We start from the raw sequence: 12,245 nt of genomic DNA, 5'->3' as shown, positions 1-12,245 counted from the left end.
AACGGAAGCAAGCCTCACAAATGATGTCTAGTAACAACTGCGGTGGTCCACAGGGGACGGGTAGGCCGATTTCTTGTTTATTTTATTGAAAAGATTAACACGCAGTATATTTCATGATTTATATCTGATATTGCAAAAATTACAAATTGCCAGCATTTATATAATATTATTTATCTTGCACATTGTCCTGAGTAAATGTATGTGTGTGTAGCTCAAGAGAATAGCATCTATTATACAAATATATATCTCTATATAATGCGTTAATGGTGTGTACATGTGTCCAGATTGGCGGTGTTTTCCGCACTCGCCATTCACAAGACGTTTCATGGGAATGGTTTTGTTTTTTTTGTCTGAATTTAATTTCGATTTTCAAGAATGAACTTTCCACTAAAATTCACATAAATCATATCAAAATATGAGCAGGTGAAAGTTTAACCTTGAATCTGTGACACGCCCAGTTGCCCAGTCAGTCGTTTACGATACGACAGCCGCCCTCACCTTGTTGAATGTAAGCAACAGGTGCAATGTGCGGTGTAGTGCGATGTGATAGCCTTTCAAGGTAATGTCTCTTCTGTTTCTTAAACTTTCACAAGCCCCCGTAACTCAATTCAACCAACCGACTAACCAACCAACCAACCAACCAACCAACCCACCAACCAAGCCCACCTGAACGCAAATGTATGAATTTTAATGAATGCTTCATCATAAAGAAAAACACACATAACAAAACTAAAACAAAAACTGACAATCCTGTGTGTATGTGTGTCCGTGTTTGTGGAGGAGTGTGTCCTTTTTGTTGACATGAAAATGAAATAAGCATCATCAACGGCAAACAACATGTCAGTTATTCATTTATTTATTTATTTGTTTGCCTGTCCTGGGCCTGAAGCATTTGGCCCTGGCCAACTAACCACACAGAAGAAGGAATATAATAATAATAATAATAAGCGATTGCGGTGAGCCGATAAATCTACATGGACAAGGAAAAGAAAAGGACTCCACAACACACACACACACACACACACCTGCTGGCTACCTTCACTCTAAACTTCAAGGTATAAGAAGAACAACAGCAGCAGCAGCCAAACGACGACAGACAACATTGCTCATACGACCCGTTGTTAATGTTGACGATGATGATGACGATGATGCTTCACTCCCAGTCATGGGTGGACCTACTCGTTTGTTTTTGCCTCATTCGTAGAGCATTCGTGCACGAACCTACATACAATACAAAACGAACGAATAAACGAACCGTTCGAACGAACAAACACTTTGGCAAATTCATTAGTGCTCTTACAGGCGCCGTGCACGGTAGTCGATTGTCGTCGTGGTCGCAGCGATTTCCATACACTCGGGCAACCAACGAACCACACCGGATACACATCAACACTACCACCACGAACACCGCAACCACCGCCTTTCGACCGCATTAGGGCCAGCAGTAGAGCGTCGACGCGGTCGACTCAATTGTCTATCCATTCATTACAAAACAAGTGCAAGTGCAGTGTTAGTTAGCATGAGAATGGGATTGAATCTCTGCTGTTTGAAATCACTTGATTGAATCAAAGAACTGCCAGTTATTGCGGGTTGTTTTTTATTTTTGTTTTCGGGTCAACGTTTTTGCATTTGCTAAACGACCGCCAAAACGGCGCTACCAACGCTAGCCAGAATGCAACGTCGTATGTCCGTCACGATACGCGAGTACAAGTTCTTTAGGAGCTTCTCGCAAAAATTCGAGAATTGGCCCAAACGCAAGGCCGAGGCACTATGGCGGAAAATGCGCGAACGTAAAATTGCAGGTAAGCCAGAAAGCTAGCAACTTGATTCTTACCAAATTAACTCAAGGGCAACTTTGTTTTGGATCGTTCGCCTGGATTAGAAATTATTAAATTTCCATCATTATTTGTAAACAACAACTGCATGATGGGAGGAGGAAGGCGGTAAGAATGTTTGGGAATGGAATGCGCGCGCGCCGCTGTCTGTTAATTGTATTTTCGCACCCCATGATGAGGGCCTCCCGCCAACAACTGGCGGGCTACCACAGTTCTATATCTATTCTATTTCAATTTTTGTTTTTAGAGGGGGAATGTGGAGCGTGGCTATTTCCAGCCACACACAGACCGATCTACAGACAGCCTGTACTTATCAGTCGACGCCTCGCAATTCAAATCGAATTATTCACAAATATTATGGGGCTATGGAATCATACATATTCGTATGATATCTGTATCAGGGGGACATAAGGAATGTGCAACAAGTGCAACACCCAGCTAACTCTGTCATTTGCAAGCTGCAACTGTCAACCAGTCAGTCAGTTAGTCAGTCACTCACTCACTTTTTGAGTGGCTGTCCCACAAGCATCATGCTCAGAAATCATCGTAAAGCGATATGAGATTTTCGCTGCCTGTTTCAATTCGTTTTTTCTCCCCTTTCTTTACACCCAAGTGAAATTGCGCGCCAGTCAAGCAAAGCCGTTCATTTAAATAAAGAAAATTGTTTGCATGTAATAATAATAAATGAACAAGAGCAACAAAAAAATTATTATACAATTAATATGTATGTATGTATGTGTGTGTTTTGTTGTACCTATATGAAAGAGTAAAAAAAAAAAAAAACAAAAAAGAAATCAACAAATCATTCCCATTCGTACCTGCCTCCACGGTTCGTGCCTCCGAAAAATATTACGTTTGCATTGTGTGTGTATAAACAGAATCGGAAAACATTTCACAGTCCACATATTTTGGACTTTCAAGTTGCATATATTATATATGCATTAATCTATATAACCCTATTGTGCATATAGATATACAGTCCATGATGCAGTGATCATATTTTAAATACCTTATCGAGTATCTTATACATATACAACAATTTGATATGAGAACATTCATTCGGTTTGCTATTCAACGTCTCTTAATATCTTCAATTGCTATTTAGATCTCTCGTATCTTAGAAGTAGAGCTATTAATCAAACAGGATCTTACCATCTTCTGTTTGTTTAGTAAAACCCATCAACTAGAAACATTTGATCAACATTTAGTTCACGAAATATACAAATTTTAATACCAAGTTGTCATCATATTAAGACGTTCGAAAATATTATACATAAGGATACATATCCAGTAAGTATAAGTATCCAGAATAGAACATTTTATATGCTTGGTAAATTCTCAAATGACATTGATCAATTAAGCCCAAAACTGATAAATAATTGGTAGATATCTATCAGAAAAATTCTGTTAGATCTAGATAAACATAGTTTAAGCTTTTTGTTTGAAATTAATAAAGCCTAAGATCAATCAAAGAGCAGCCTGATATTTCAATTTTTTCACATCTTTAGATCTAAAATATAAATATATTTCAAACAAAACAAAATTAGTATAAATGTCAAGCCATTTTTATTAACTGGGCTAACATATTGGACTTGAATTCATCTTTAATGGATTTTTAGAAAGAATTTGTTTCATTCAACTGAAAACAATTGAAATTATTTGTTTTTTGCCAATTTAAGTAGTTGGTTTAAAATATTTTAGATTATCTTCCACACCTTCAAATGACATTTCATATCTTAGTTCTTTATTGGCAGTTTTCGTCTCACATATCGTAAACCGATTACAAATAGGAATACACATTTATATAAACTTTAAGCCGGCAATACAATATTATTACTTTTATTGTTGTTTTATTTCTGTTCCTATTGCCGGCATTGTTAAGATTTAATTAATTTTCCTCCTTGTTTTTTCGGGTTATAACAATAAAACGCATAAATTTTCCGTCTTGTGCTTTTCTCTGACTGTGTCTGTCGGTGTGCGGGATTTTTGTTTTGTTTTCAAATATAATTATTTTTATATGCGAATTTTTGTGTTTTTTGTTTTGTAGATAAACGGGGGAGGGAGAGACCAACATTTTCATGAGGAAGTATATGTACGTCGGATAATACGCGGACATTAAAAACGCATTAAAAGCTCAACGATCTGTTGAAACAATTTGAGCAAAAGTTGCCGTTTGCTACGCTCTTAATTGCTTAAGATAGTTACACAGAATGAGGGATGGGAAGGGAGTGGGAGTGTGTAGTAAAAATTACTCGACAAGATGCTCCAGGCAAAGAAGATGATGATGACGATGGGTGTGGGAAAACTATGATGAAATGGCAGACAGCCAACCAACTGTTAAGCAGGGAAAGTGTTCACTGAAAACTAAACTAAACTAGCTAGGATGAGGATAAGAAACAACATTGACAACTACAATGTGCCACTTGTTGCAGTCACTTCTCTCTCTCTCTTTTTACGCACACATTTGCGGCGAATGGCAAAGGTTGAGACTGAGCTTGAGATGGGGGAGGGGGAGGGTGCCCCTTTTTATGACCCGGCAATTTTATAAATAACTTGATCCTTTGCCAGGCACGAGGCTTTTGTGTGCTCAACCAAGTGGGAAATGCGTGTAAAGCAAATGATTGCTTCCCCAATCTCTCTCTCACTCTCACGCTCTCTCTCTCTGCTACCCCATTCCACTTGGCTCTTTCATCCCTTTTGGCTGGGTTTCAACGTGGTATTTATAGAACATATTTCTTATAACTTTTTTTTTTTAATCCCAAATTTAACCACAAAGTGTTTTAGTGTTTTTTTTTTTTTTTAATATTTTAAAAATTAAGTGCAAGTTCAAGACGAGCATTTTCATTAGCTTTCTTCTCATTTCTATTTCTGGCATTTTCTTTATTTACCTTGCCTCATTGTTCGTATTCATAGATAATTTATTATCGTGCAAATGACTTGACAAGGTGGCTATAATTTATGTTGCGAATGACATTTAGCCAGAGCATTAGGCCACCATAGTAAATGCTTTCCGCATATCCGTGTCTATGCCATTGGCCACAAAACAATTTATACAATTAATTAATTGCCAACACCTATTAGAATAATAATGCTAATATTGAAAAACAAAAGGCACAGCAATTTAGTCACCGATTAAACTGCATTTTGCGGATAAATAATCGCATTGTTTTCAGCCCCAGCGGTCATTCAATTAGCCATTTGATCAAGCCAAAATAAAAGCATTTTGCGAGAGAATGGATTTTTGTGTATGGCAAAATAAACTTGCCACCAGGCTGCAAGTTTAACTGAATTAACAAGCCCAAATTCAATTTGGCCATATACAAAATTTATTGAAAGGCCGAAAATAATTATGGATGAAGGCTTTTAGGCGTAGGCAAATTCAATTGCTGTAAGCCCAAAAACACACACACACACACACAAACACACACTCTCACCAGCAAACAAGGACAGAAAAAGTTGGTATAAATAAACTTTCAACAAAACATATTTGTTACGCATACGCCGCGTGCCACAGCAGTTAAAACGCCAGGGCAAAGAGAGACAGAGAGGATGCAGCCAATGCTGACGCCATAAATATAGAAGACACAACGCAGCTCACTGCAAATTTCCGCATTCGGTGCTTTTGGCCAAGGCATCCCTTTACATAAGGCTCCAACATGTAAGCCATAATCAAGTAGATATGTGTGCGAATGTCATTTGCATACCCATTCTCCCTCTCTGTGTGTGTGTGTGTGTTGGTATTGGTTCACTTAACTTTTTGTGGAGCACATACAAAGACAAAGCGTGTCACTAACATTCTTTCCATGCCATACAAACTGCAGGCAGATAGAAAGAGAGAGAGAGAGAGAGAGGAGAAACAAGAAGAAGGCGCCAACAATTGTGTTAGGAACTTTCATTCACACTTAATGCTGGCAACAGAAGACAGAAAAGAGGAGGATTGGAGGCTAAAGCTAGCTCATCATCGCGGTTGAAATCAATGCAAATTTTAATTGAAAATTTTCAACAACAATATAAATGTATATATATAGAGAGAGAGACAGAGAAGATAGATAGATGGATAGGAGCCGGTTAGGTAAAACGTTGCCATCATCAGAGCTAAAGAGAACACTTTGTTGTCGGTAATTGCATTTTAGATAGAAGACTTATGCAAATGTTAGCCGCTATTTATGTAGTCGTCATATTTCTCATGTCAAAGTCAACTTTAACGTGCTGAAAGGGAGAGCTTAAGTTAAAGCCCATTTGGCATTTCTTTTCATACATTTTTAATTAGCAGCTTACACCAAAAGCTTTACCTGACCTGACATGGCCTGTAAACTCTGATCAACATCGAAGCCTGTTGCATACACACACACCCACACACACACACACACAGTGGTATATGTATATATGTATGTACATGGGTCCAAGAGAATAATAATTATCCTGTGAGCAGGCAAGTTGATGAATTTACGCGTCGTTTGTTGTTTGAAAAACGTCTGTGGGTGAAGCAGGTGGGCAATAACAACAAGTAGGCGGCCCATTGTGTTTGTGAGTGTATGTGTGGGTGGGTGTATGTGTGTGACAAACAGCAACAAATATTGACCCTGACGCAATAAGCAGGAACAGCAGCAGCAGCCATCCCTCCAACCTCCAACCTCGCCCCCTTCCATCCAACTCTAACGAAAACAAGAACAATAGAAAAATGTTCACTTTAAATGGCTTTTAAATGGGCATGTTGGGAGAGAAAAAACAACGGGACCATGCGGCGTATGAGCAATTTTCATAACATTTAATTGGCATTTACAAATATTGTTCTTTGCCTTATGTTTTCTCTATATGTATGTACATCTATTTATAGAGCTACTTAATTAGGTTGTATGTGCAGAGAGTGGCCTAGGTGGATAGAAGAAGCACGGAGCATAGGTCAGTTTAGACCATAATTGATAGCAAAATATTCGTGTGGCATCGATTTATGCTTCAAGGGTTTGTTGTTGCTTTTGCATTTGTTGTTAGCCAATGCTGAAAGGGTTGTTTAAAAATAAAAAGCAGCAAACCCTTTCCAACAGGATGTGCGAGCTGACTGACGGGCAGCCCATCCGGCTCAGTTGCTCTGTTACTCAAGGTGTGTGTGTGTGTGTGTGCTTGTCCTGGCTGTCGGGCAAGTTAATCGCTTGCAAAACTCAATAATAATTCAACCAGGCAACAGACAACCCAACCCAAACGACACCACATGGACTTGGTCCAGCCGGAAACTGTTTCATGTTCTCGTTTTCTATCTCTTTAGCTATGTGACGGTAACGATAAACTTGATTAAAAATCGATAGCTCTGGTTCTAGCACAAATTGATTTTGTTTCGAACAATGTTAAACATACACCCAACACACACACACACACACACACACATCTATAGAGTGTGAGCGAAATAGATTAGCATTTAAAATAGAAACCAAAGCGGCCTTACTTTGTGGCTTTCTTTTGAGCTAATTTAACTCAAAGACAATTCTTTTGTTGTCTTTTGTGGCAGACGAACTGGAATACAATTTGAATTCATTAGAAATCTTCCTTTGAGTTATCTTCTATTTATATATACATATATATATCGACTTTGATTTGTCTCTTTGCATCTCAAACTCATTCAATTTGCGCCATGAAAATATGATATGAATTAGTTATTTGCGGTTCAGTGAATTTTTACGATTGTGTCTATTGCAAATTAGCTAAAGCAAACAAAAAAAAATAAAAACAATATATGTACATATACAAAGATTCAGGCCATTTTGGGTTAAATTTTTTGGTTTGAATCTGTTTTAAAGCATCGCGAAAATTCTTCAAAAAAAAAAAACTTTTACTTTCATGTCACATCATCAAGCAACAGCAGCAGAAACTCGTCAAAGAAAACAAAAATTTGTAGCCACAGGGTAAAAGGCAAAATACAATTTAAAAAGACGTCAGTCAGTCAGTCAGTCAGTCAGTCAGTTGGTCAGTCGGTAGGGCTCTGGTAAATGTAAAGTTTTTCGCGTCTGACCGCATAATACATAATTTTTGGACAGTTTACAACATAATCCATCAAATGACCATGAAATGTTCAACACAATGAATGGACAATGGATAACAGGCTAAAAACCAGAGGGAACACGGTTCGGTCGGTCATTCGATTCGTGTGGCTTAATTGGTTTTTGCCGTCATGGTCATGGCTTTTGCATTTTGTTCCAGGATTCGCGCAAACACTCGCTTGGTGCGTTGCTCGGCAATTTCATCACAATTAATTTCAATTGACTGCCGCCCGCTCGGCGTATACGTAATATCAACATGCAACTTCTCACCCACCACTCTTTCTCTTTCTCTTTCCATTACAGAAATCGAAGCGGTGGAAGCTTGTAAATGGCTGAGGGCCGCAGGTTTTCCGCAATATGCACAGATGTATGAAGGTAAGTTCAAGTCCCAGCACGCAATGTCCGGGGCGTGAGGGGGGCGTGGTTGATAATTGGAAGGTCTCTGACTACGTCATTCAGTTTAGCACTTGACCAACTTTAATAGTTTTTATATATACTTACTTATGGTGAGGTCTGTTTTTTTCTCCTCGTCCATTTTATTAATTTTATTACATGAACTTTCACTTTCGCCTGATGCTAAAAGTAAATAGCAACCATTCCGGTAACATTTATGACGTGGCAATTTTGAGTGCCACAGCAGCAGCAGCAGCAGCAACAACAACAACAACCACAAACACCGCGCAGCAGAACACCTTTTAAGTGCCGCATCACGCTCGCATCTTGAAGTCTAAAGATTTCAACACCATCAAAGCAAATGCCATGGATATGCCTAACCCAAACGAAACAGCCAAAAAAAACCAAAACTCAAAAATAAAGGAAACTTGATATTCACGGCACGCCAAAAAATCCTTTCAAGCGAAATTGAAAGCAAAGGAACGCCCCTGTTGGGATCGCGCACTCCTTCTCTTTAGATAGAGGCCGGGGGATCATGGCTAAGAATTTGCCAGATAAAATATAATAAAAGACCAAAGGACACGCAACAAATTTATGTGGACCACCTTCATATAAAGAATACATTTGGTTGCTTGTCTCTCTCGCTTGGCGAAATAAGGGTCAAAGGCCCCAAAAAGTGAACACACTCAAGCCAAAATGTTAGTCGCAGTTCATTGAACTTGACTCAAGCCGCTTGTTCATTTCAATTCCTTAATCGAGACCCTTCTTTCGGTTATCCATGGGCATTTGTCGCTTTGCGTTTAACGCCTGAAGGCCGCTCAGATTGATGAGGTTCGCCAATCTTTGCCCAAAATTCAAATAAATAAATTCCCTTAACCCCAACCAAAAAACACGATTGGAAAAGATTCTTTTTAAGCCAGCAGAAGAAAAAAAGTTTGCCGACTTTATATGAATTATGTGAAAAAAGACCCCAAAAATTCAAGTATCCAAAAGAAGCAACAAAAAAAGTGAATCTGAAATGGAGAGCCTGCAATTTGAAGTTGTCCCGAGGCGCTCGACCTTGAAATATATGCTCCATTGTATTGCATAAATTCGTACAAAAACTACATGACGACTGAGAAGACCAACAAGAAGAAGAAGAATAAGAAGCATTCCAAAATGAAATTTGTAACTTGCGGAATAATTTGTGGTGCATGGTATTTAAACTGGGCCCAACCCTACCCGGTCAGAATGAGAATTATAACTCCAATGCCAACTCATCCCCATCTACGGAGATTCGGATTTGTGTATCCCAACCCAAGTCAGAGACACTTGATAAATGCGTATTTTAATGAGTTTCGTGTAAACAAGGCAGCGACGCATGCGCAGTGAGACGAGAGCGCCTCCTCTGGGCCAGGATTTCATGTTTTGCTTTTCTTTTTTATTTCCTCCATGTCTTCTTCTTCTTTGTGTTTTTCGTTTTGTAGTCTTATGTTTTTTTGGAGTTTGGGTTTGGTCTTTTGCAAATCAAAATGCCGTAGGTGTTTAACTCTCTTCCCTGTTGCATGCTCTGTCATTTGGCTCGCTGAAAGGAGGTGTTCCAGCTGTAAGCGACTGTTAATTTGCTTAAGCCAGGGACAAACAAAACGAAATCAAGTCTTTATGAAACCGGCAAAGACTCTTAGATACCCTTATTCGAATGAACTAACTGAGAAAGTTTCTCCACACATTTAACTCGTTTATTTGCCATTCAACCAACATCAACATTTTGTTGGCAACAAGTTGCTAGTGAGATACATGTTGCTAAGCTAGGCACATTGCCAAGCAGACAAATTGCATTAAAGCTGCAAATATTGAAATAACAAATTATGCAAATATTTTGATGAAATTGGCCAAACAGAATAGTGCAATATTAAATCTCGTGTGCTTACTACATAAACTATTAGTTTTAATATTAGCCAACGAATATTTGCCAATCTAACAAGCAAACTGCAATTTAAGGCCAAGAATCGATGGATTGACTGTTGAAGCCAGCATGAACTAAAGTGGAGGCAGAAACGTAGTTTAGCTTAATTTAAGGATTCGAATTCTAAATGCAACTATTTCATTTAAAGAAAATGCCTCGAGATTCATTGGGTTTACAGGGTATTGAAAGGAGAGCAATGTAATTTTCCGTTTTGTTTGTTTGTTTTGTATTCCTTTTGCCGTTGTTACTTTTTGCTCTCTTTCCACTGCTTACAAACAACACATTATTCACTAAAAGTGGCAGACTTAATTCGAGGGTGTGACTTTGCCGACCCAAGATCATATGGGGAGTGTTTAAGCAGATGGCAATCAGAGAGAGAGAGAGAGAGACCCTTGCCAACCTCTGGATGATATGAGCATCGTTTAAAAAGAAAATCGATTGTGTAAAGACTAATTAGAGAATTGAATTGAAATTGAACATTTTAACAAATTTTGCCAGCCAATTAGATACAGATTCCAGGTCAACTGAATCTATATATCTACATACATATATCTATATATAATACCCATAAATTGTTCTTTATTACAAGAAAAGCAATAACAGCAACAATTATAAAGAAACTCAAGCAATCTGCGTCATCAGCCTATGGCCAAAAGATTAATCATATAATTGGCCTAATAAATGCAGAGGCAGAAGCTAAATTACCTCTGTAAATTATTGTAAACTAAAGAAAAAGAAAAGCCACAACAGCAGCAACAACAACAACAAAAACAAAAGAGTAAGAGTGAGAGTGAGAGAAGAAAAGCAATTACAATTTCCAAATAATTTGTGTCTGACGTCAACAAAGGATGGAATCCCTGAGTAATAGTAAGAGAGAGGGAGAGAAAGATCGGTGGAAAGAGGTGCGAAGAGTAGTTGGTGCCCATCATTAAGTGGCACACTTCTAAATTTGGGTCTCCTCACGGGCAAAAAGCTATTGTGTGTGTGTGTGTGTGTGCGTTTTGTTTATTTCATCAGCTTCAAAGTGCATTCGATTAGAAACTAAACATACAACATTTAGTAAAACATTAAAATTAACTTATAAATATCCAGCAGCCATGGGGCAGCAGGGCACTAGAGAATGGGCACTGGACTTGGGCGCATAAACAAAACTATAAAAAGCTTATGCCCCGAGAGTGGGCCAATGATGTGGGGCGTTACTACTTCTTACGAGACGACTCGACGATGAGTACTGGGTTCAACAAACCGTGAATGCCGCGCGGCACTTTAAGAAGGAACAGCCAAAGAAAGAGCAACAACAAAGAAAATAAGAAGGAAAATATTATTCCAATGCTAACGATATTGTTGTATAAACAATAATCCATGCACCTGGTAGAGAACGGTGGGTAGGGGGTTAGTTTTCCAGGCTCGCTGCAAACATCCTACGATGTGAAAATTGTGAAGGCTACCAAAAGCGGTGCAATGCGAGGAGAGGCGACGCATTGCGACGCGACATATGTAAACGTCTGGCGTGTATCTTAGTTTATGTGGTCGCTGCTGTTGTTGATGGTGGAACTTGATTTCCTACGTGCAAATTGGCCACGCAAATATGTGGAAAAACGCTGTGAAAATTTAATGAGCGCCTGGCTAGTTCGATCGTTGGTTCGTTGGTTTCTGCTGCTTCTGGCGCCATGGGCGTTCGTTCAATGTTTCTGGTTTCTCAGTTGTCAGTTAGAATTTCACGCAACGTCAAAGCGAACGGTCGCAGTACAAGCAAAAGAACGGACAAACGACTAAAACAAGAACAAAGAACCTTGCAGCTAATAATGATATCCTTCCTTTACTTTTCCTGAATTTTGCAGATCATCAGTTTCCGATCGATTTGAATAATGTAGCCAAAGATCATCCAAATCTGGAGAACGATCAGCTGCAGTCGCTCTATAGACGACTTTGTGTCCTCAATAGGTGTGCTACTATGAGATTGGATCAATCCCATAAGCCCCAAACGCCACAGGTAAGCTCTATCTAATCTAAGCCAACAACCCACTTCAAGTGATCTGA

The 12,245-nt window shown here is 38.8% G+C and overlaps 1 protein-coding gene across 4 annotated transcripts in view; it reads left to right on the top strand.

The window, feature by feature from the left end:
* Window positions 1-12,245, top strand: part of cv-c (crossveinless c) — a 101,171-nt gene that overhangs the window by 84,797 nt on the left and 4,129 nt on the right. For all 4 annotated transcript variants that reach the window (XM_068297986.1, XM_068297983.1, XM_068297984.1 and 1 more), the window contains 2 exons: window positions 8,171-8,242; window positions 12,047-12,198. In XM_068297986.1, coding sequence (XP_068154087.1) covers window positions 8,171-8,242; window positions 12,047-12,198 — 224 coding nt within the window. The remainder of the gene's footprint in view (window positions 1-8,170; window positions 8,243-12,046; window positions 12,199-12,245) is intronic.

The sequence above is a fragment of the Drosophila tropicalis genome, unplaced genomic scaffold (genome assembly GCF_018151085.1).
Source record: "Drosophila tropicalis isolate 14030-0801.00 unplaced genomic scaffold, ASM1815108v1 contig_859, whole genome shotgun sequence".
Taxonomy (NCBI): domain Eukaryota; kingdom Metazoa; phylum Arthropoda; class Insecta; order Diptera; family Drosophilidae; genus Drosophila; species Drosophila tropicalis.
Note: the sequence above shows the minus strand (reverse complement) of the source record. Positions and strands in the feature narration are given on the sequence as shown.